We start from the raw sequence: 25,707 nt of genomic DNA on the forward strand, positions 1-25,707 counted from the left end.
CCTCTCCCCCAAAAACTGGATTACAGCAACAACTCTTTTCAAAACTTCCCGCCAGTATTGCCTCTCTGTATCCATTTGTTTGACAAGACCAGAATCAACTCTTCCTGTGTTTTTGGAGCGATTGTGTAATGCTAGCATGCAAGCCCTATGCTCCTCACTCCTCTCATGCTCACCGATAAGCTCAGAATGTTTCCAATCAGAAAACCCGTGGACAAATGCATTGTGCTTACTTGAAAATAGCTTGCAAGCAAAACAAAAGATGCAACCAGTTGAAGGGGAGTAAAGTAGCCACTGCCTAGTCACAGATTGGCCATTAGGTAGAGAACATTTGAGTAAGGAATTTGTGAAACTCCTAGTCATGCCCCCCCATTGTCCTATCCCTACTTGAGGCAGGGTACTTTTCACTTCGATTTTGAAAAGCAGCTGCTCCTCTACTAACCAGAATCGACTTGGCTTGTTCAGTAATGGAACTTGGCCATAAAGCAGGGTCATTATCTGTTTCACACCAGGAGTTTGAGCCCCCAGCTTCTGGTGTGATACTGGTCTCGGTGTACCCCTTCTGACTTGACAAGACTTTCTCAGGTGATGCCTGGTCTGACAGTGAGTCTCCTGTACTAACAAGAGTACAGTCTTGGTCAGTTGTGGTATTTGGCTGTAAAGCAGGGTCATTAAGTGTTTCACAACTGGAGTTGGAGTCCCAAGCTTCTGGTGTGAAACTGGGCTCCGTGCACTCCTCCTCACTTGGAAACACTTTCTCAGGCGATGCCTGGTCTGATTGTGGGCCTGAGCCTGACAGGCCGGATCTACGCTTGATTGGGTCTGTGAGGGCTCCTGTACGATCAAGCCAGTAGTGATCTCTTCATTGCTACAACTTGGGCCACTAATGACATTTATCAATACTTGAATCTTGAGGCTTGTCGAAAAAGTTAGAAATCAGAGGCACATTTTTTTAAAAATCGGCCTGCTTTGCCTCCCTAACTTTTTTTGGCTTTTTGTTTTGAAGCCCCACTTTTTTGTTTGCAATCCATATTACTGATGCCAAGTGTAATGTGGGAGTGTTATATCTATTGGATTTTCACTGGGACTTCCTAAATTTCTCACAACTGATTATAATATATACACGCGCGCGCACACGCAATACAATAATTAAAGGCAATGAGCCTTTAAAAAGTCTTTGAACCTTTGAAGGTGCAGTGTTGTTTCTAGTAATATAATATATAATGAAATATAATAAAGACAATGAGCTTTTACAAAGGCTTTGAACCTTTGAATGTGCAGTGATGTGTTATATAATATAAATGGATATAAGCCTTTAAAAAGGCTGTTGGATGCTAAACTGCTGAACAAGTCTGGTTGAACAGGCTGAACACAGAGCAAGTTGTCAAGCTGAACGGTCAGAATGTTGAGGAGTACTGAAGCAGGGAGCATATATATATATATATGAAAGAGAGCCCCTAAGTCTCCGCCCCTTCTGGTCAGTCCATTGGAAAATTGATATTAGATTTTCACTTAGACTTCCGAAATTTCTCACTGAAAATACACTAGTCCTTACAACGGCTTTGAGGTCGTAGCAGCAAATCAAATCGATTAAAACATTTATGTTGATTTGATTGGCCGCCGCAGGTGAAATTCGCTACTCATTTGCATCATATTAAACTTGGCCAAATATTTTTCACTTCGCGTCGCCCTGTTCGCTTGCCTTCACCCCACTTCGCTTCCCTCATAGGAATGAATGGTGAATTTCACTTCACTTTGCCAAATTCACTTGTACAGTATGTGTCCCTGGCGTGAGGCACACAAGGCATGTTGTTATCTGCCTATGACATGAAGTAAGGAACAAAAATGAACCCCAACACTAAAACCCTTGGTAAATCAGAGGCCCTTTGTAGGGACATTTGTAATCAGAGGGCTCTCTTCAGGGGCGTCAAAGTAGGGGGGAAAGTCACCAGGGCCCTACGTATCGGGGGGGGCCCCATAGGGAGTCAGTTTTTTTTTTTTTGTAAGGGGGGGTCCATTTGAGCTAGGTCCATAGGGCCCAGAATTTGGTGCTACTCTTAACAGTACGCTTTCCTGTTGGGGCTCTCTCTAGGGCCCCCAGATAGCCAGAAGTCATGACCCTTAGCAGGGGCTTTCATAATCATAGGGTCCTCTGAAAGCATTCCCCCTACTTCCTTGAACCCCTAGTTGGCAGACGTTATGGCCTCAGGAGTTTTCACGAGAGGCACTACAGCAGGGCCAGGGGCCCTCTGATTGCCGTCCCCCACCGCCCACCAACCCACCCCTTCCCTCTGTTTTCTTCAGATATGTCCTATAACAGTGTAAGTAGTCATAAGATCCTAGAGAATAGAGGCCCTCTGATGTCACAATTAGCATCGGCATCGCTATGGGCCCCCTTGGGCCCCTGGGTGCCGGCCCCACTGGCCCGGTCCGTAATCCGGGATAGCCTAACCCATTCTGATGCACTGGGAGTTTGCTGATAGCCCCTAGAGCATGCGCCAGAGTGTTTGCTCATAATAAGCAACTGCCGCTTTAAAACCAGACTTAAAATCGAGAAGGTTTTATTCCAATTTGCGAAAAGAAAATCTGTATTCGCATTTTATGCGAAAGTCATTTAAAGTTTAAGCAAAATCCATCAAACAATTGCGATTTCTCAAGATAAAAAGTACCTTTCAGGGCCTGAATTTGGGCGCGGGATTGCGGGTATCGCGCATATTTTTTTTAATTCCCGCACTTTTAACGATTCTAATGCGAGAGATTCCCGCACACATTACTGCATTGCCTGACAACGTCAATCTAATAATGGATCAGTGTGAATGCGCGACTACCTTCTGTTCTCAAGGTTACTTGAATTTAACCCTCCTTTTACTGACTGACCCCCCTCTCCCCCCGTAGCCCACTCAGAAAAAAAAACAGCAGACAGACAGTTCACACACACACACAGATACAGCGCGCGCACTCTTCCTCTCTCGGACTTTCGCTGTAAAACACATGGACCGCTGGCTAAAACGTACAAGTGCAGTGGCAGAAGTTTCCCCTGCTAAGAGGAAAACTCCTGAATCCGATGGTGGTAATAGCAGTGTGAGTGATACTGTTGAGAATACTACTGAGAATACACAGGACGAGACAACTAACGTTAACGTCGACGTTGCAAAGGGGATTAGATCAGAGCATGGCTATAAGAAAAAAGTATTTACAAGGAAAAGCAAAGGACACTGATGCTGACAAAAGGGATGACCACTAGGAGAAAGAGTAGGAAAGACTACATATGTACAAGAATCCTGCACTCAGCAAAGATGAATTGTTCAGTGTTGAACAATTAGATTTTTTTTTTTTAAATTAAAGATGGTATATGACACAGGAGACAGGGCTATATGGTATAAGAGAATCCTGAAAAGTCAACAAAGACTGTCATGTTAACGTTCTATATGTGGACTGAAACAAAGTTTGTAAATTCATTCAGTGTTAAGAACAGTTTGATAGTGTTTTCTTATTTTAATTGTAGACATTAAAAAGAGGACAGGGATGATCAGATCAGACATGAGAATAGAAAAATGATATAAAAGTTGATAAAAAAAGATGATATAAAAATGTTATAAAAGGAAAAAGCAAAGGTCACTGATTAAAGAGATGGCCACTTAAAGAAGAGACAAATAACACAAACATAGTTAAGAGAATCCTGAAAAGTCAGCAGACTGGTTTAAGTTAGATTTTAAGTTAGACTTGTTGTGTCAATAAATTCATTGAGTGCTATTAAGAACAGACTGATTTTTTTTCTTTTTTTATAATTAAACGAAGCAGTGACACTTAAAGAATAGTGCATGAAGATGAGGAAGAAGCAGCTGTGTAAAGCAACACTAAGGAGGTTGTAAAATTAGCTTAACTAAAAGGCACACAACCTTCCAAACTCTTCCTAGAGCCTTACTCGCACTGCTAGAAAAAGGCTATTGGTGTTTGATGGCATAACAGTCAGTCAGCAATGTCATGCTGTAAAGGATCTCTTTCATTTTGTGGTGGTTTTCTACCCTCCACCCAAAACTGAACAGTCCATATCTTAGACGGCTGGTGGGAATAATACTTGCATTTATCCACCCTTTGTCTGACAATGCTATCCAAATTTGGAGATATCAAAATGAAAAGTCTACTAAAAAGGATACCTCAAATGGTGACAAAAGGTTACATACTGTAGAGATCTTCAATCTGAGTAGTGGCAGAAGGTAAGACCTAAGCTATTTAATCCCACAAGTAGCGTTCCCCACAAACTGTATAAATCCCCCCCATTTGAGTCACTGAGGGGGGGAATTCCCCCCCATTCTGAAAAATGAAATTCAGGCCCTGCCTTTTGTGTCCATCTTCGATGTTTTGATTTGTAACCAACGCCCCCGAGTTTCGAAGCTTCTTATTGGTTGACCGCAAATTATGTCTTCCAATAGCATCGGACCTTACATATAAAATGATCAATTTCCGAGTTGCGCTGATAATGTCGCCAGTTCTCGCTCATTAGTGAACAAGATTATAGCGAGGTTTGTTTAAAATTATCCGACTTTACGTATGACAAAAACTTATCTAAAAAGTGAGAACATATTAGAATATTCTGTTAGTTTTCTCAGTTAGGGATAAAAACACGATATAACCATTCTAAAGAAGTATTTTCTACATATCAACCCTGACAGAACTTTGGAAAAACTCACAGATGAACCAGGATATATCGACCAAGTGTACCTTGTTTTCAGAGCGTTTTGACGCACATGGCTCAAAGTTTTGACTGCAAGTTTCACTTGAGAAATTAATGGTGAATATCGTTATATTTGGGTTATGAGATTAATTTATAAGAAACAACCATTGATTTTAACTCCCTGAGCTCCCTTCATCCTACCCGTAAAGACACCCCCCTCCCCCTAAACACACACACATGGATCACAATTATACACCACACACACACCCACACAGGCCAGTCAGCAGACTATAGAGGGTGACTCAGGCCAAGTTTACATTAGACCGTATCTGTCTCGTTTTCTTCGCGGATGCACTGTCCGTTTACATTAAACCGCCTGGAAACGCCGGGAAACGGGAATCCGCCAGCGTCCACGTATTCAATCCAGATCATGTCAGCTCCGGTGCTGTGTAAACATTGAGATACACGGATACGCTGTGCTGAGCTCTAGCTGGCGTCGTCATTGGACAACGTCACTGTGACATCCACCTTCCTGATTCGCTGGCGTTGGTCATGTGACGCGACTGCTGAAAAACGGCGCGGACTTCCGCCTTGTATCACCTTTCATTAAAGAGTATAAAAGTATGAAAATACTGCAAATACTGATGCAAATACTGCCCATTGTGTAGTTATGATTGTCTTTAGGCTTGCCATCCTTCCACTTGCAAGTGGTAAGTGATATGCGCTGGGATCACACACACAGCGGCTCAGTCCCGAATCACAGCTTGTGCACTACACTCGCGCGCTCTGTGAGCTGCGCAAGGCCGGAGTGCGCACCCTCCAGAGGGCACTCGCTGTTCAGGGCGGAGTGATTTGGAGCGCAGGATACCTGCGGAGCCGAGCGTATCCGTGTATTGGTGTTGCTGTGTGCACGCAAATCGTGTATTGGTGTTGCTGTGTGCACACTAATCATTTTAAAAACGTTAATCTGATGATCCGCTGATACGATCTAATGTAAACATGCGCTAAGGGCTAAAAGGTGCATAGATGGCAAAGAATGCAAAGCACATTACACCAGATGTTAGATATAATTATAATGAAAAATATGGACTCTGTAAACCAGATTAAGTGGGTTAAATTAAACACACAATTTCATTACATATATACAGTTGATGAAATGATCAAAATAAGAGGATTCAAGAATAAATAAGCATGCTATGAACATAAATCAAGAACATGGAAAGACAAAGGCAGGAAACAAGCTTGCAAACACTATTGAAACACCAACAAACTACAATAACAATTCATTTTTCAATACTATGTCAGTGCAAGAAACATTTAGAAGTATAACATATCTTGCTAAAAAAATTACTTTGCTAAAAAGAAAATTGTTCTTTTAGCATTTCTTGCTAAGCGAAATTGCAAATTGCTAAAGAAAAATTTGAGTCTTTAGCACTTTTGCGCTAAAACAATTTGGGTCCTAGAGTGAGCACAGCTAATCTATCCTTATCTACAATCAAGACCCCAAGATCGTTGGAGATCTTGATTAAAAGCAGATATCCTGACTCTTTTTGTACACCTGGAAACCCTGTGTCACCGTCGTCTTCGTCTGTGGATACCTTGGAGTCCCCCACCTGTGGTCCCCATCTCTCGTGTCACCATTCCCCCTTGCATGCCTCCTCACATCTCCTGGCTGATCTCCCTTAGCTACTTGCCACCATCCCTTGCCCTGTGACTGTGGTAGGATCAAATTTGAACACAATACGCAGACTTGGATCGGAAATTGGACTGAGCCACACATTTAACATCCCCACTCCATTCTCATCTCATCTCATCATCTCTAGCCGCTTTATCCTTCTACAGGGTCACAGGCAAGCTGGAGCCTATCCCAGCTGACTACGGGCGAAAGGCGGGGTACACCCTGGACAAGTCGCCAGGTCATCACAGGGCTGACACATAGACACAGACAACCATTCACACCCACATTCACACCTACGGTCAATTTAGAGTCACCAGTTAACCTAACCTGCATGTCTTTGGACTGTGGGGGAAACCGGAGCACCCGGAGGAAACCCATGCGGACACGGGGAGAACATGCAAACTCCACACAGAAAGGCCCTCACCGGCCCTGGGGCTCGAACCCAGGACCTTCTTGCTGTGAGGCGACAGCGCTAACCACTACACCACCGTGCCGCCCCCCACTCCATTTTTCTTATTTTAATTTCATTTTTTTTTGGGTGCACTCAGTTTTCTTTAGGCTTATTATTTTTTGTTTGTTTTTTGAGATCTCAATTGGATTTTATTTAATATCTTGTTTGTTTCATTTATTTCTTTTATTTGTTATTTAGAACCATAGTGCTGGCACTAATAGTGTATTGGTATTGATTTTTTTTTTTTTTTTTTAAACATCTAGTTACAATTTAAGTGTTTTGGGTACACTTGTATCACATAGAAAACCCTAGGAAACAAAAGTAGCTTACCATTCACAACTTAATAATTTAACTGAGTTACCGGTAAATAGATTTTTAGTAGGAATTAAATAAGTCTTTAAATAGTTATTGATAAATAGAGTGGCTATTTATTCTTCATATTGAGACCTTTACTAACCTAGTTAAAACACAAATAGATTCTTAGTATTGACATGTTATTTATTCTTCATATTGACACCTTTTACTAACTGCACTTAGAATACTGGTTACATGATTGATAATTTGCACAGAGTAAATGACTTTTATTCTCTAACTTGTCTAAATAAATATTTGTTGTATTTTTTTTTTTTTTATCCTTATACCAGTGAGTGTTGTGTGTTTGGGGTGAGTAATTGATTGTGGTCTAGCCTAAAGCCTAGGTCACAACCGGACGTACGATTTTTTTGGCCGTGCGATTTTTGGCGTTTCCCAAATCGCTGCTTTTTTTTTTTTGGTTCGTGGAGAACGTAGTTGTGGTGACCATGAAGGAGTAAGATCACCGCGCACCCAACATACAACCTGGAAGTCGAATGTGCGTACCACGCATGAAATCTGAGGCTGCTCGGATGTACGGCTGTCGCTTCATTCGTACAGCCGACGCACGCAAGTTGTAAGACCAACGTCCTTCAAACGTGCAATAATCGTACTGACCGTGCGTTCCATGCAGGCTTCGTATGAAGGTTGCAAGAACTGCGCACGATCTGTATGTTGTGCATACCAACGACGTTCGTTTGTCGCACAGCGGCGATTTGGAGAGGGGTATATATATTTCGGCATATAATACTTTGCTTTCTCACTGTGAAAATGGCAATCCCTCCGCAAAGACTTCGTCTCCTAGATTTTCAATTACAACTTCGCGAAGCTGAGGAACACCACGAAGTTATACTACTCTATCTAATTTGTGAGAGACAGCACAAACAGGGGCCAAGACCAAGGAGATGGTGGGTACATTCTTGGATACAGAGAAGGCGGATGTTAGGGCAGTATAACACCATTTTCCAGGAGTTGGAGAGAGAAAGCCAGGGTGACTACATGTCATACATTCGCATGGACCCAAACACCTTTGCGGAATTGCTGCTACGCATCACACCACACATAACCAAGGGGCCAAGGTGTGTGTTTGTGAAATATTGAGATTTCTCTGAGGGTAAAGAAAATGTTTGGATTATACATACAGTATATTAATTAAAATCCAATAATGGTCGCTATTAAAGCACACACACACACACACACACACACACACACACATATATATATATATATATATATATATATATATATATATATATATATATATATAAATAATATTTCAGGTACTTAAAATTTCTTTTTGTTGGGTATATTTACAGAAGCAGACGACCATTGGAGCCTGGGATGAAATTGGTGATCACTCTGCGTTTCCTAGTGACAGGTAGCAGCTACAGATCTTTAGCCTTCAACTTCCATGTCGCCCACAACACCATCAGCCTGTTCATTCCCGAAGTGTGTTCAGCCATATTTGATGAATACCGCAAGGAGCTGTTTGAAGTCCCCTCAACACCTGACCAATGGCGTGACGTAGCACAGAAATTTTGGAAAAGGTGGAACTTTCCCCATACTTGTGGTGCTATAGACGGGAAACATATAGCTATAAAGAAACCAAACAAGAGTGCTTCGCTGTTCTATAACTATAAAGGATTTTTCTCTATTATATTGCTCGGTGTGGTGGATGCTGAATACAAGTTCGTCTGGGCCACTGTTGGGGGCAATGGCTCTGCATCAGATTGCGGCATTTTCAACGCTTCCCAGCTGTACCCGGCCCTTGTGGGGGATTCACTTGGCTTCCCCCAACCTGAGGCACTCCTCCCAGGAGATGACTGTGACCTTCCGTACTTTCTCGTGGGCGATGACGCGTTCCCCCTACGTACCTGGATGATGAAGCCATACAGCAACAGGGGTATGACGCATGCAGAGAGAGTCTTCAACTACCGACTCTCATGGGCAAGGTGGGTGGTCGAAAATGCCTTTGACATTCTCGCACATCGCTGGCGTTGCCTGCTCACCACATTGCAGATCGGTCCTGGCAAGGCCACCAAGGTTGTCAATGCCACGCTTGCGCTGCACAACCTCCTCAGGATGCGCTGACCAGCTCTCCAGGCAAATGAGGTGGATCAGGACGATGATGATGGGACCGTGGTACCAGGAGCCTGGTGTGAGGGTGTGCAACTGACTGACACAGTTGCAGTTAGAGATCAACGTGTGACACATGAGGGAAAGAAAGAGAGGAACTATCTCAGTGACTATCTGAACAGCCCTATTGGCAGTGTACCATGGCAGGACAGGGTTGTATAAAACAACTTTGGCAGAAGCAGAAGATTTCGATGAACTCTTGATGACAGTAAACAATTTTCATGATTAAAGTGTAAAAAAAGGTGGAATAAAACTTGACGTCATTTTTTTATATATATGTATATTCCTTTATATGTTTTATACTACTATTACTTTATTATACATCATAACAAAATGACAAACATTATGCAAAAAGGTATTGTTTAATAGATCCAACATTGTATATACGTAGCTAGGGTACTATTAGCTTGAAATGCATATAAAATGCAGCAAACATCCACAGAAAATGTGAAAGCTTATATATAATTCTTTAACCCTTTGATGCAAAACATTGGTCAAAAGTGACCCGGCTGAGTTTTTATCTTCTATATCTTTGCAATAAATTAATTCCATCATTCAGTATTCAAGGTATTCCTCAATTAATTTGTTTTTGATCATCATACATCCTTATTTTATTTTTTCCTTTCTTACTTTTTGAATAAGAACCTTTTTTGTATCACTACCCTTCTAATGCACAACATGGGTCAAAAATGACCTGCATTCATTTTCCAGGTTATTTCATGTATGGCTGAGTGTTTCTATGATATACTTTTGAAATAAATTCATTTTGTCATTTAATTTTCCAAATATGCAGTAAATATCTTGTTTTTGTTTAGCACAAATCATTTTTATTTTTCCTTTAAGTTATGAACAAGCACAGCTTTTGTAATTCTACATCAAGTTTACACACACAGGTCAGAAACGACCCACATGCATTTACTACAGCGTTTGGTGGGAACTGTGAATTGTGCTTGTGTCAGACATTTCACAGCTCAGCACAGCGCCCTTTGCCCATCTAATACATGTGAGGGGCGTTCAATAAGTAATGCCCCTGACCCACTTCCCATAGCAGTAGAGCAACGAAACTTGGCACAGTTATTAGTCTTTCTCTACATAGGAACCACCCAGAGTTATGCATTTCTCCCATCGTTTGATGCAGCTCTGGAGACCGTTTTTGTAGAACACCCCAGGTTGGTCCTCCAACCACGACGTGACTTCAGAAATCAAGGCTGCATCATCTGGGAAACGCTTTCCTTTCAAAAACAACTTCATGGCTGGGAAGAGGTGAAAGTCAGAGGGTGTAAGGTCAGGAGAGTAGGGAGGATGGGGGAGGATTTCATAGCCACACTCCCATGCTTCTGATCTGGCGACAAGCGAGTTGTGGACTGGAGCGTTGTCCTGCAGGAGGAGGATACCTTTGCTGATCTTGCCCTGCCTCTTGATTTTGATAGCTTCTCTTAATTTCCTTAAAAGTGAAGCATAATAGGCTCCTGTAATTGTGGTACCCTTTGCCAGGAAATCTGTCATCACTACTCCGTCCTGGTCCCAGAAGACTGTGAGCATGACCTTGCCAGCGGAGGGCTGCACCCTTGCCTTCTTTGGAGGTGGTGAGTCCAAGTGCTTCCACTGCATTGACTGGGCATTGGTCTCTGGATCATAGTGATGGACCCAGGTTTCATCCTGTGTAATCAGTCTTTTGAAAAACTTTGACTCATCTTCTTGGCACATCTCCAAATTCATCCTCGAGCACTCGACGCATTCTCGCTTCTGGAAAGGTGTGAGCAACCTGGGAATCCATCTGGCAGACACTTTATGCATATGCAAATAGTCATGAATGATAGTTTCCACAGACCCTGTACTAATCTTGACCTCTTGGGCTATTTGGCGAATAGTAATGCGCCGATCTTCCAAAATGGCAGCCTCAACTTGACGGACAGATGCCTCATCAATGGCAGAAGGGGGGCGACCAGGTCTGGGAGCTGTTTCCACAGACTTCCGGCCATGTTTGAATTCACGATGCCAGCGTTTTACAAGGTCATATGATGGGGCATTATCACCATAAGTTTCTTTCATTTCATCAAAAGTCTCCTGTGGTGTGCGTCCTTTCAAATACAAAAACCGGATCACTGCGCGACACTCAACAGGCTCCATTTCACACCTGACTCAGTTCAAACACCTGTAAATCTGAAACCACAATTAGTACAGAGCTGTAATTTGCCACATAACCCCTAGAGATATAAATCATTGCACATGCAAAATTTCAGCTAGATCAGACAACTGGAAGTGGGTCAGGGGCATTACTTATAAAACACCCCTATTGAAAATGTTTATCAATTGTTTTAACATTACCTTAGAAAAAAAATTGATTATGTTTAGGTTACCTTGAGAGTGAGTAGATTACTTGTCAGAAAGTTGCAAGTAATTACTGGGTCATTCCATGCCAAATCAACAAGAGGTTATGCTCGACCATCTCAGATTTCAATGAAATTTGGAGGGTTCAGAGATACTATTAAAAGAAGTTAAGCCCCAAAACTTGAGCTTCCTATCACCAATAGTTTCAGAGATACAGGCATTTGAATTTTTCGATTTTTTTGTTTTTTGCTCAAAACATACATATTTAGCGCTGTCGCCTCACAGCAAGAAGGTCCTGGGTTCGAGCCCCGGGGCCGGCGAGGGCCTTTCTGTGTGGAGTTTGCATGTTCTCCCCGTGTCCGCGTGGGTTTCCTCCGGGTGCTCCGGTTTCCCCCACAGTCCAAAGACATGCAGGTTAGGTTAACTGGTGACTCTAAATTGACCGTAGGTGTGAATGTGAGTGTGAATGGTTGTCTGTGTCTATGTGTCAGCCCTGTGATGACCTGGCGACTTGTCCAGGGTGTACCCTGCCTTTCGCCCGTAGTCAGCTGGGATAGGCTCCAGCTTGCCTGCGACCCTGTAGAAGGATAAAGCGGCTAGAGATAATGAGAATGAGATGATGACATACATATTTCAAAGTGTAATATAATCTTTATTATGCAAGATAGAAACCTAAAATTTTGCACAGAGAGACTCAATGTCTTGTACTACAAGCTTCAACTTAGAATTTCAATGGTCATTGTATATTAGATGGTGATTTTAACAAGGAAATTAAAAAGACAAATTTGCATTTTTTGCATTTTTAACTCATTCTGGAAGCTTGCCTGTGGCAGTAATGCTTAAACTAAGAATGTTATTCAAATCTACACAGAAATATCTACCAATTTCAGTTTTACCAAGTCTCCACTATTCCTAGTTTGTGTGTAACAGGGTTTTGAAATTCGCCGATTTCTAAAACATGCCATTTTCAGTAGCAAGAAATCCAATGTGGGATAGCAGTTAGGAACTTGTAAATTTTTTTCAGTAATCCCCAAGATCCATATTTTATATTTCCAAATTTTTGTTCTGTGTCTCTCAAGTATTTTTAAACTACAGGGGTTTAAAAAAATCCATTTTCACCAAATTCGAATTTTTGATATATTTTCATATAACTGATATTTGAGGGTTAATAAATGCTTCGATAAGGCTCAAGTAAGTTAGGAGACATGTTTCTTCCTCAATTTTAAATAAAATTTCGATTAATGCTCAGTATTAATTATTTGTAAATTGATTTTAATCTAAGACTGTGTAACATTAGCAATCAATGACCAGCTATTGTGTACCAGTCTACAGCCAGCCTTATCAATACCAACACAGCACAATAGGTGACCTTTTATACCAGAACAGGTGGCTCATATCTTATAGTTTTAGAGTCTGTAAACTGCATACTTGTTCAGATAACATTATATTGCTTGGATTATATTAAATACATTGTAATACAGCGCACTGAGAAAATTTACCAATGTTATTAACTGAATGTGTTTCTTTGCAAGGATTGGATATTTTGAATAGTTGACTAGGGAATTTAATTGTAGTTGCTTTCAATTTGAGATCAGTATAAATGAGTTTGTTCTTAGACATCTAGAAATGGCTGAACTTCCTCCCTGTTCTATAGGAATTGGACTAAAGAAAGATTCTGACTGCCATAAATTAACATACAACAGAAATTGTAAGTTAAATACACTCTCTCAGTATAGTTTGGAGCAAATTTCATTAATCAAACAGAGAACTGAACTTGAAAACATTTCAAGCACAGACACAGTATGTCTGCATCATGAGAAACTGTTTCTGATGAAATATGAAGAGCTACAGAAAAGTTGTTGTGATCCATATGAAAGGCACAAGAAAAAAGTTAAAACAGAATTACGTTCAATTCTTCCTGAAACAGCAGATTCACTTTCAAAACTGATAAAAATATTAAACCTGGACAAAATTGTGTTCTAAATGTTCACAGAGAGTGAAAGAACATTTAAGCCAAGCAGATTCAGCAGGTTCTACAGAATCAGAACAAGAGAGCATGTGTGTAGATGTGGATCCAACATACACTGGTGAGGTAGCTGAATCACTTGACAAAAGCCTTGTGTCAATTGGTTGCTCTCCACTGAAAATTGCCAAGTATGGACCCTTTTCATGTGACGTCACGACAAACGCGGCCGCCATTTTGGACATGTACTACCAGTAGTTTACCACAGCCAACATTGAAGAATGGCAGCAAAGAAAGTTTTTACTTTCAGCAAGACTTCCGTCATGCCACTATATTGTTGTGTACCTGGATGTAGTAACCATCAACAAACAAGGCAAGGGTTATCATTTTATCGGATCCCGGTAGATGCTGACTGACAGAGAAGATGGATAGCGGGATACCAACGCTTGTGTAGTGACCACTTTGTTGGAGGTAAGATGAATAAAATTAGCCAGAAAAGGCATTACATTGCTGTTAACATTCCATTCTAGTTTACTGTAATTATGATCTGGCAGCTATTTACACCGGATCCAGTGTAAATAGCTGCCGGAGCTAACGTCCGAGCTAGCGAGCTAGCGCTGGCTCTGGCCAGGCACGAGCTAGCGCTGGCTCCGGAACCTCGGACGTTGGCTCCGGCAGCTATTTACACTGGATCCGGTGTAAATAGCTGCCAGATCATAATTACAGTAAAAAACTAGAACGTCCGAGCTGGCTCGCTAGCGCTGGCTCCGGCCGGCCGCGAGCCAGCGCTGGCTCACGGCGGCTCGGAGCCAGCGCTGGCTTGCGGCAGCTCGGACATTGGCTCCGGCAGCTATTTACACTGGATCCGGTGTAAATAGCTGCCAGATCATAATTACAGTAAACTGGTAAATACAGTTTTCTGCATCTCGCTCCTTTTTCTTTTATGCTTGTCGCTTTCCTTGCATTCAAACCGATTCGAGCCGAAGTCCACTACATGTCCAAAATGGTGGTCGCTGTTACGAAGGTCACGTGACTGAAAAGGGTCTATAGCCACAAACAGAAAGCTGCGTATGGCAAAGCAAAGCTGCAACGAGTAGAAGAAGCTTTACGTTCTAAAATGAAATTTTATTAATTAATGAAATTTGCTCCAAACTATACTGAGAGAGTGTATTTAACTTACAATTTCTGTTGTATGTTAGTTTATGGCAGTCAGAATCTTTTAGTCCAATTCCTATAGAACAGGGAGGAAGTTCAGCCATTTCTAGATGTCTAAGAACAAACTCATTTATACTGATCTCAAATTGAAAGCAACCACAATTAAATTCCCTAGTCAACTATTCAAAATATCCAATCCTTGCAAAGAAACACATTCAGTTAATAACATTGTAATAAAGAGCACTGAGAAAATTTACCAATGTGTTTAATATAATCCAAGCAATATAATGTTATCTGAACAAGTATGCAGTTTACAGACTCTAAAACTATATGAGCCACCTGTTCTGGTATCAAAGGTCACCTATTGTGCTGTGTTGATATTGATAAGGCTGGCTGTTGACTGGTACACAATAGCTGGTCATTGATTGCTAATGTTACACAGTCTTAGATCAAAATCAATTTACAAATAATTAATACTGAGCATTAATTGAAATTTTATTTAAAATTGAGGAAGAAACATGTCTCCTAACCTACTTGAGTCTTATTGAAGCATTTATTAACCCTCAAATATCAGTTATATGAAAATATATCAAAAATTCGAATTTGGTGAAAATGGATTTTTTTTAAACCCCTGTAGTTTAAAAATAATTGAGAGACACAGAACAAAAATTTGGAAATATAAAATATGGGTCTTGGGGATTACTGAAAAAAATTTACAAGTTCCTAACTGCTATCCCACATTGGATTTCTTGCTACTGAAAATGGCATGTTTTAGAAATCAGCGAATTTCAAAACCCTATTACACACAAACTAGGAATAGTGGAGACTTGGTAAAACTGAAATTGGTAGATATTTCTGTGTAGATTTGAATAACATTCTTAGTTTAAGCATTACTGCCACAGGCAAGCTTCCAGAATGAATTAAAAATGCAAAAAATGCAAATTTGTCTTTTTAATTTCCTTGTTAAAATCACCATCTAATATACAATGACCATTGAAATTCTAAGTTGAAGCTTGTAGTACAAGACATTGAGTCTCTCTGTGCAAAATTTTAGGTTGCTATCTTGCATAATAAAGATTATATTACACTTTGAAATATGTATGTTTTGAGCAAAATGCAAAAAAATCGAAAAATTCAAATGCCTGTATCTCTGAAACCGTTGGAGATAGGAAGCTCAAATTTTGAGGATTAACTTCTTTTAATAGTATCTCTGAACCCTCCAAATTTCATTGAAATCTGAGATGGTCGAGCATAAATTTGTCAGATATTTGTTGATTTGGCAACAGCTACCTAGCTGTTGACATATTCTAATTTAGTTAGCTAATTTTATTGTAGTTGGCTTAGCTAACCACATAGTTAATAAATAAATAACTGGCCCCATTCACTGCTAAAGTAATTACTTGAAACAAATTATTATAGTATTAAGACATTTAATTTTAAATCACACTTGGATGACCCATGTGCAGTAATATAAAAAGTATTTTTGTTCATAAAGTAGGAAAGAAAAAATTAAATTAATGATTTGTGGTAATTAAAAACAAGATATTTAAAGAATACTTTGAATATTCCATCATAAAATAAATTGATTTCAAAAGATAGAGCAAAGAAAAACTCAGTCAGCATGAAATAACCTGGAAAATGAATGCGGGTCATTTTTGACCCATGTTGTGCATTAGAAGGGGTGTGCATATGTTTTGCATCAAAAGGTTAAATATAAAGTAACTACCAAAATATAACATTTAGATTAATTATACCTCTACCAAGTCTCAGTGAAATCGGTAAAATATTTTCAGAGAACTAGATGTGTTTGGACACACCCACACACATCGTTCTGCTTTCTGTAGTAATTTTTTTCAGAAGTCTTATTTCTGGGAAAATATGAACAAGTCATTATATATGGTCAATCATAACATTTATTAACAAAACATATTAACAAAACAGATTACACACATGTCTTTCCACTCCTATATAGCTAATCTGAGACATTGTCCTCGTCCTCCGTCCTCTGGCTTGTCGGGGTTGATCCGGAGTCCCCTCCCTTGAGCTGCTTCATGAAACTGTCGCTCAGACCTATGTTGGAGAAGCTCTCCCCTGACGTGCTTCCTGGGGTGAATTGCCCTGCTGAATGTGGCCTAGGTAGAGGGACCGATATCTGCAAAATAAAGATGTTAAAAGATATTTAAATTTTAGTTATCTCTAGTTTACCTGTATTTTTTTTAAATGTGACAAGAAACAAACATTTAAAAGATGATTTTTGTGGGGCGGCACAGTGGTGTAGTGGTTAGTGCTGTTGCCTCACAGCAAGAAGGTACTGGGTTCGAGCCCCGTGGCCGGCGAGGGCCTTTCTGTGCGGAGTTTGCATGTTCTCCCCGTGTCCGCGTGGGTTTCCTCTGGGTGCTCCGGTTTCCCCCACAGTCCAAAGACATGCAGGTTAGGTTAACTGGTGACTCTAAATTGACTGTAGGTGTGAATGGTTGTCTGTGTCTATGTGTCAGCCCTGTGATGACCTGGCGACTTGTCCAGGGTGTACCCTGCCTTTTGCCCGTAGTCAGCTGGGATAGGCTCCAGCTTGCCTGTGACCCTGTAGAAGGATAAAGCGGCTAGAGATAATGAGATGAGATGAGATGTCATCAAAATTTGTCATTTAAAAAAAGATAATTATACACAATCTAATTTATCATGAAGATATACACATGTGCAGAGTAGAATGTGCCATCTTGTCGCTGGCTACTCCATTGTAATACACACCTGCTGCACCTGCCTCATCGGAGTGCTGTGGCAACGGGGTGGGTCATGCTGCCAGGACTGCTGCGGGGGTTGCTGCCAGGTCTGCTGCCAGGACTGCTGCCAGGACTGTTGCGAGGCAATGCGAGGAGGCAATGAAGTGTCTGGGGCTTGTGGAGGGGGCATGATGGGCCTTGTGAATTCCCGCATCAGATTCTGGGCAGCTACAGTGAAGTTCTCTCATCGGGCACCTTCGGGATCCTGGCCACGAGCCAGTTCCCCAGTGCCGTGTGTTCGTCTTGGGGTCCTGCAGAACTGGCGGCTAAAGCTGCTTCAATCTGCTCAAGATCATGGAAAAATGTAAACAACATAATGATTATTAACTCTATATACCATTAAATAAGAATACCATAAAAAGAAAAACTATACACATCAATTTAAAATACATTTTGTACAAATAAGTTGCATTCTTTTGGCCAAATAAATGCTAAAGTCTTATACCTTTTGGGAAATCTCCTCAGAGGGCCTGGGCCTCGATATGTATTCGAGAATGACATCGTCAGTCTTCTTTGAGCGCTTTTTTTGGGCTTGAACATAGGCCCGGCTGGAGGTTGACCTGTCACTCGCTTGATCCTCTTCTTCACTGGTCGAAGCTCCCCTGCTTGTCCTGGACTCTGATGATGGCAGCTGGAGGAACGAAACACAAAGCAGAAAATAGTCATTAATCATGATAATTAATGAAATAATTAGTCATGATCGTTAATCATCACTAATCATGATCATTTATAATAATCCAAGCAACAATACATGGTAAATGCTTACTGTTCCTGTGTCAGACATGTATGATCTTGAGACGATGTGATCCCTCAAGAAAACAAAGTTCTGTAGCTGCCATCTTTTCCTGGCTGTGAGTGCCTCTAGTGCTTGCCCTGACTTTTTCTTCAATAGCTTTCCCACAGCCGTCCTCTGGTTCCTGAACCATCCATTTACCTTGGCAACTGCAGGAAACAAAAACATAAAACAAAATATGTCGGTGTTTTAAATTAAGAAATGCAAAGAAAAGAAAGTTAAAATTCACGTGCACAGCATTTGTAGACATTTACATACATGAATTTGGAAAAAAAATGACAACATATACCAAGCAAAGCTTTAACCAATACATGTGCAAAGTATGTCTACACAAAACTTACAAATCCAAGGATTTTTACTAAGAAAATGCCAAAACAGCACCATAATTAGTATTTAGCAGGTCAATACTCACCAGTTGTGTGTAGTTCAGTAGCAATGCCCTGTGTCAATTTCCGTTTGTGGGTGGCGTTGCTGTACAGGTCCAAAGTCTTGTCATAGAAACAAGGATTGGCACGGAAAAAATCTACCAACCTCTCCTCGTCTGCTTCACCGAAAGAGTACGACAAACTCCTGGCCTGCTGGTCACTGTCGTGGTCTTCATCCTCCTCCTCACTGCTCCTTATCCTCTCTCTCTCCTCCCTCTCTGCCGCCGTCTCTCTCTCCTCCCTCTCTGTCATCCCCTCTCTCTCCTCCGTCTCTGACACCTTTTCTCTCCTCTTCCCTTTTGCCTTCGGCATATTGAAACAATGCAATGCAATTGGATTTTCTCTCAATTAAACAACGTGTACAAATGGCCGTAGGCACCCCTGCAGCTTTATATACCCGAGTTTTCGTGCGATTGACACACTCTCACCGTACGGCCAATGCACGGCCGACTTACTCGACATGCATGGAGGACGTACGAAATATCTGAACGTGTGTTGGCCGCATTAATTACGTATGTGGGGCGCATGACACACATACGGAGTCCGCAAGTGTGACGTACGAAAAAATTGACATTTTGCCCAAACCTGACACCAGCAAATCATACAAAAGATGCACGTTGGCCATACAGATGACACACGAGGCCGTAAGTTTGTCTTGCAACCTGAAAAAAACGTAAGTGCCTGTAGAATTTGTTTGACATGACAAAGAACCCCTGCGGCCGGTCTGTGGCCAGTCTATGGCTCGAAAATCAGCACGTCACACACGCGACCTCCATGCGTTTCTTGCATTTTTTGCATGTAGACCGGCTGTAGGAGCACTTACGGCCGGTTGTGACCAAGGCATAACCTAAACCAGTCTCCTCTAGAACCTAGAACTTAGAATTAGACTTTTCCTGCACAAGCACAGGCCCCTCTCTCGTCATACGGGTTACAGAAAGTTTGGCGAGCCAGCCAGGAGATTGGTTAAATGGTTTTAAGACCATGTACCACACCCCTTTGACCACACCTCACTGTAAAAATATTTCTAGTGAACTAGGCTACTTGAAAATAGTGCTCACCTTAGTCAAACATGGATCTTTGCAACCGTTATAAAGTACACAGACAATGCTGCTTGATAGTAGCAGGTGTCGATCAAATATGCACTGATGAAATTATAATTAGCTTTCTTGAACAAAATGGCAAGATTTCAAAATGCATTAGAGTTCCTGATGAGCCCAATCAACCTAATGGCAGGGTATTAATAGTTTATGCTTCAGAAAAATCAATAACTATGATCAACCCAGATACCCTTGGCCATATACCCAGTCCCAATGACCCAACCACTTTATGTTATGTTAGAACAGTTAGAGACATATGCCAAGAAGATTTGGGCAAAGAGCTTGCCTGACAGTACCTAGAAGAATTGAGTGCCATAGATGGCAGTGCCACATCAGGATATGCCAGCATCCTGGAAGGAGAGCCTAGACGGATTCAGTCAGACTTCTGAGAGAACAGACAGCACTCCCACCCCTGGAGACAGCCCCATATCACACACTGAGACCAGCATGGATGTCAAAGCCACTCAGAGCATGAACACGCAGTGCAACTGTCGCTCTTCCATGTCTGGAGATCTCCCTTTGAGTGCCCACTCTGCTGGGTACAGCCCACTGAGCCTTGCCGATGATGTCATTAATCCTCCAAGCGTCCAAAGAGCAGTTGTAGAACATGTCATCCGGAAGAGTTCCAAAGCCGAACGGCGAAGTGGATTATGAAACATGGAAAACTCAAGTTGAGCTGCTTCTTAGTGACCCTTATGTCACAGACTCACAGAAGGTGAGGAAGGTTCTAGACAGTCTGGTTGGCCCAGCCGCTGACATGGTAAAGCCACTTGGGACCACGTCAACCCCTTGTGCATATGTTAATCATCTTGAGTCAGCTTTTAGTGTTGTAGAGGATGGAGAGGAGCTGTTTGCAAAGTTCTTGAGCACGAACCAAAACGCTGGAAAGAAGCCATCAGATTACTTGTTTAGACTTCAGACCCTCCTGACAAAAGTCATTTATAGAGGGGGAGTCCATTTTGAAAATTCAGACAAACACTTAATCCGACAGTTTTGCAGAGGGTGCTGGGACCACTCCTTGCTTATCAGCCTCCAGCTTGAGCAGAAAAAGAATGGTCCTCCACCTTTCCCCAAATTGCTGCTCCTGCTTAGAACTGAAGAAGACCGCTGTTCAGCCAAAATGGATAGGATGAAAAAGCATATGGGAAGCTCAAAAGCGATTGCACATGCCCGCACAGTATATGGCTTACCCACCTGTTACAGCAACACTGAAGTGCCTGTTGAAAAGAAAGATGATGATACACAGAGGTTGCTTAGTGAGATATCCGAGCTGCGCAAACAGGTTGTCACTCTGTCCGCTAGGAATGGCATGAACTCGCAGCCAAGCATAAATCAAGTTGAAGCCAGCTGCATGGTCACAAATGCCTCCATGCCTCGACATGATGCTCCTTGTTTCCCTAAGCCTTGGTTCTGCTTTAAGTGTGGTGAAGACGGCCATATTGCTGCTCGAATGCCCCCAACCCTGTTCTGGTCCATCAGAAGAATGCAGAACTAAAAAGAAAACATGAATCTCAGAGAACACAACACACTGTTTCCTCCATGCCTTTAAACTCGTAACAGCTCCTGTTTCAGGACTTTCAGGAGCTAAAGGCCAGAATATGAGTCCCCAACCCCTCAACGCCATCATAAAGAGAACACTCTGGAAAGAAAATCACCACCAACAGAATGATAAATTCCTCCCCCTTGGACTTGTAGGCCCACGCTGCACTGCCTCTGTTTTTATTGAAGGAATAGAGTGTGAGTCCATCCTCGACACTGGATCTCAAGTTACAACTGTTTCTGAGACATTCTACTGGAACAACCTGTCTTTCCTCCCCATTCAGCCCATCCAAGCCTTGTTCCAGGTAGAAGGTGCAAGAGGCCAACATGCCCCCTATAAGGGTTATACCCAAGCCCTCATCTCCTTCCCTAGCAACATCACTGGTGTTGCTGAACAGATCACTGCTTTAGTCCTCATTGTGCCAGACTGTCACTTCAACACCCAGATTCCTCTGTTGGTTGGAACGAATGTCTTAGACAGATTGTACAAAGATGGCGTGGAAAAGCATGGACCAGAGTTCTTGCAAGGACCTGACCTCAATAGCGACTGTGTCCTACTGTTCCAGCATGTTGCCCAAAGTCATCAGGAAGAGAATTCAGCCTGTCATGTCAAGTTACATGGACGACATTCCGTTGTCATCCCAGCGGGAGGAACAGTGTCTGTCTCGGGTGATGTCAGGATGAGGAAGAACTCTCCACGCTCACTCTTTGTGGTTGAGTCCCCTGAAATGTCTTCATTGCCAGGAGGCGTGTTCATTGAGAGTGCCCTTCAAGAAATTCCACACAGATCATCAAGCAAGATCCCCATTGTGCTGAGGAATGTGACCAACCGAAACATCATGCTGCATCCAAAGCAGGTGATAGCTCAGATGATGGTAGCACAGTATATGATGCCACCCGAACCACATGGAACAGTGTCTGACATCCCCCAGTCTCAGAACAATGGACTGAGTTTCAACCTGGAAGATTCCCCCATTCTAAAAGAGTGGAAGAAACAAATCACAGAAAAGCTGAACAACATGCCGGAGATCTTTGCTGTTGTTGACCTGTCCTACGGCCATAAATCTGCCATCAAGCACCACATCCGCCTCCAGGAGGACACTCCCTTTAGAGAGAGACCCAGGCCCATTCACCCCTCCGACAGAGAAGCTGTCAAACAACACCTCTGAAAGCTGCTAGACACTGGAATCATCAGAGAGTCAGAGAGCCCATTCGCATCACCCATTGTTGTTGTCAAAAAGAAAAATGGAAAAATTCGGCTGTGTGTTGACTACAGAAAATTGAACATGTGAACAGTGAAAGATGCCTATGCTCTTCCCAACATTGAAGATACCTTCTCTGCTTTTAGTGGCGCAAAATGGTTCTCTGTCATGGACCTGAAGTCAGGCTACTACCAAGTAGAGGTTGCTGAGGAAGACAAACACAAGACCGCTTTTGTATGCCCTCTAGGCTTCTGGGAGTTTAACTGGATGCCTCAAGGTGTAACAAATGCACCAAGCACTTTTCAGAGGCTTATGGAGAAATATGTGGGAGATTTACACCTGAACGAAGTCCTAGTCTTTCTGAATGATCTCATTGTCTTCTCAGAGACATTAGAAGAGCATGAGACCAGATTTCTTAAAGTGCTTAATCGGCTCAAAGACTACAGTCTGAAACTGTCCCCAGACAAGTGCCACTTTTTCAAGACCTCCATCAAATATTTTGGTCACGTCGTTGATGCTGAAGGAGTCCACACAGATCCCAGTAAAGTCTCTGCATTAAAGGAATGGCCCTGTCCCACCAACAGAAAAGAGCTCAAATGCTTCTTAGGATTTGCTGGATACTACAGATGATTTGTGGAAGGATATTCTAAAATAGCGAAGCCACTGAACAGCCTTACAGCAGGATATGTCCCACCAAGGAAAAGAGGAAAGATTTATAAAAGAGAAAAGTTCAAACACCCATTAATCCCACCTTGCCCTTTGGAGATGACTGGACTGAAGAGTGTGAGGTTGCAATTAGAACTCATATAGACAAATTGACCTCAGCCCCTGTCCTGGCCTTTGCCAATCCCAACTTGCCATACGTACTACACACAGATGCCAGCCGTGATGGACTTGGCGCTGCCCTCTACCAAGAACAAGATGGAAAACTGCGAGTCATAGCATATGCCAGCAGAGGGCTGTCCAGGAGTGAACAGAATTACCCCATCCACAAACAAGAGTATCTCGCTTTAAAATGGGCCATTTGTGAGAAATTCCATGATTACCTTTATGGCACTGAATTCCAAGTTTTAACCGATAACAACCCCTTAACTTATGTGCTGACCACAGCTAAGCTTGATGCAACAGGTCATCGCTGGTTAGCCGCTTTGTCAACGCATCATTTCACCATCGAGTATAGAGCTGGAATCAGTAATCAAGATGCTGACGGGTTGTCCAGAAGGCCTCAGAGTCTGTCTGAAGAGGATGAGGAGTTCAAGCAAGAGAAAGCGAAAATTGAGGAGATGAAGCAATGGATCTTGAATGAGGAAAGTGAGTTGGTGTCTGGTGAAATGCTCTCTGCTGTATGTCAGCACCACTCTGTGATTGCCTCAGCTGACAGATGTTTACTGCCAGAGCTCCCCATTCTTGCCGAGTCCTTGGCTGTAGATGCGTCTGCTGTTCCAGATGACTTTGAGTCTTCAGGGCAAGACACCATCCCTGGAATGACTCACAGTGACTGGTACCAGTCCCAAAGAGAAGACCCCTCCATCAGACGTGTGATCAGCCTCATCCAAAGAAATCAAAAGCCCACTTTTAAAGAGACATCTTCTGAGTCACTGGAAGTCAAACTGCTACTCAGAGAGTGGAAAAGACTCGAGCTTCGAGATCGGGTGCTATTCCGTAGATGTCTGAATAGAGGCACTGAGATCCATCAGCTGGTTTTACCCAGTAAGCACCGCGCCAGAGCACTACATGGTCTGCATGATGAACTCGGCCATCTTGGCACTGAGTGTCTCCTCCACCTTGCCTGTGCTAGGTTTTACTGGCCGAAGATGTTCCAGTCTGTTGATCAGAAGTGCCAGACGTGTGAGAGATGTGTGAGGCGGAAGGCCCATGCTCAGAATGCTGCTCCCATGGAAAACATCCAGACTAGTTACCCCCTCAAGCTTGTGTGTATGGACTTCCTTTGTATTGAACCTGACAGTAGAGACACTAGAAACATCCTTGTCATCACAGACTATTTTACTAAGTTTGCCATTGCGGTGCCAACAAAAGATCAGAGGGCGAACACCGTTGCCAAGACTCTATGGGATAACTTCATTGTCCATTATGGATTTCTAAGCCATCTTCTCAGTGACCAAGGAAGAGACTTTGAATCCCGTACCATCAAAGAGCTGTGTTCGCTGATTGGCACAGAGAAAGCGAGAACCACACCATACCATCCACGTGGCAACCCCGTCGAAAGGTTCAACAGGACCCTCCTCAGCATGCTTGGAATGCTAGAGGAAAAGGACAAATACCACTGGAGGGACTTTGTCCAGCCTTTAGTCCATGCATACAATTGCACCAGGAATGACACCACTGGTTACTCACCGTACAAGCTGATGTTTGGCAGGCAGCCAAGACTCCCCATTGATCTTGTCCTTGGCCTTCAACCAAAACAAGATGGCTTCAAGTCACACTCAGATTATGTGAAGGGCCTTCATCAACGCCTGCAAGACAGTTATGCCCTTGTTTCTGAAAGCTCACAGAAGATGGGAGAAAAGAACAAGGCCAGATTTGACACCAAAGTTAGAGCAGCAGAACTAGTTCCTGGAGACAGAGTCCTGGTGAAGAACATGAACCTGAGAGGAAAACATAAGCTTGCTGATAGATGGGAGAAGGAAGTCCATGTTGTAGTAAAGAGAATGGGTGGAAGTCCTGTCTACGTCGTCACACAAGAAAGAGGTGATGCTCCACACCAAACCCTTCACAGAGACCTCCTCCTGCCCTGTGGTTTCTTACCTGTTGGAGAACTGGAAACAGAGCCTGAAAAGAAATTCCTTGCAAGAAGGTTGAGATCCTGAAATAATACTGTTCAGCAGCCCATGAATGTTGACAATGCTGAGGAGAGAATGTCTAGCAGTGAAGAAGAGGATTGCTATCCACATCAGATTCCATAGATCTCCACAAGGTTCTTCATCAAAACAAATAACATCAGAGAAGCAACACAGTCCACTTCTGCACATCAGGCTTCAGAACCTTCCACTCCAGTTTTGCTAAATCCAAATCCAGCCGAGGTCCTCCAGTCCAAAACTCCACTCATCGATACAGTATCCCACACTGTTCCTGTCCAGACAGACTCACCTGAAAGACAGACAGTTGAAATTGAG

At 42.5% G+C, this 25,707-nt stretch overlaps 1 protein-coding gene across 1 annotated transcript in view; it reads left to right on the plus strand.

Moving 5' to 3' along the window:
• LOC132897587 (uncharacterized) overlaps positions 1-25,401 on the plus strand; it is a 71,787-nt gene extending 46,386 nt beyond the window's left edge. Inside the window, 5 exon segments of the mRNA XM_060938836.1 lie at positions 8,469-9,055; positions 21,405-22,494; positions 22,720-23,260; positions 23,296-23,701; positions 24,698-25,401. Of these exon segments, the coding sequence (XP_060794819.1) occupies positions 8,469-9,055; positions 21,405-22,494; positions 22,720-23,260; positions 23,296-23,701; positions 24,698-25,401 (3,328 nt within the window).
• Positions 25,402-25,707: the final 306 nt, after the last annotated feature.

The sequence above is a fragment of the Neoarius graeffei genome, chromosome 14, assembly GCF_027579695.1.
Source record: "Neoarius graeffei isolate fNeoGra1 chromosome 14, fNeoGra1.pri, whole genome shotgun sequence".
In the NCBI taxonomy this organism is placed as follows: Eukaryota; Metazoa; Chordata; class Actinopteri; order Siluriformes; family Ariidae; genus Neoarius; species Neoarius graeffei.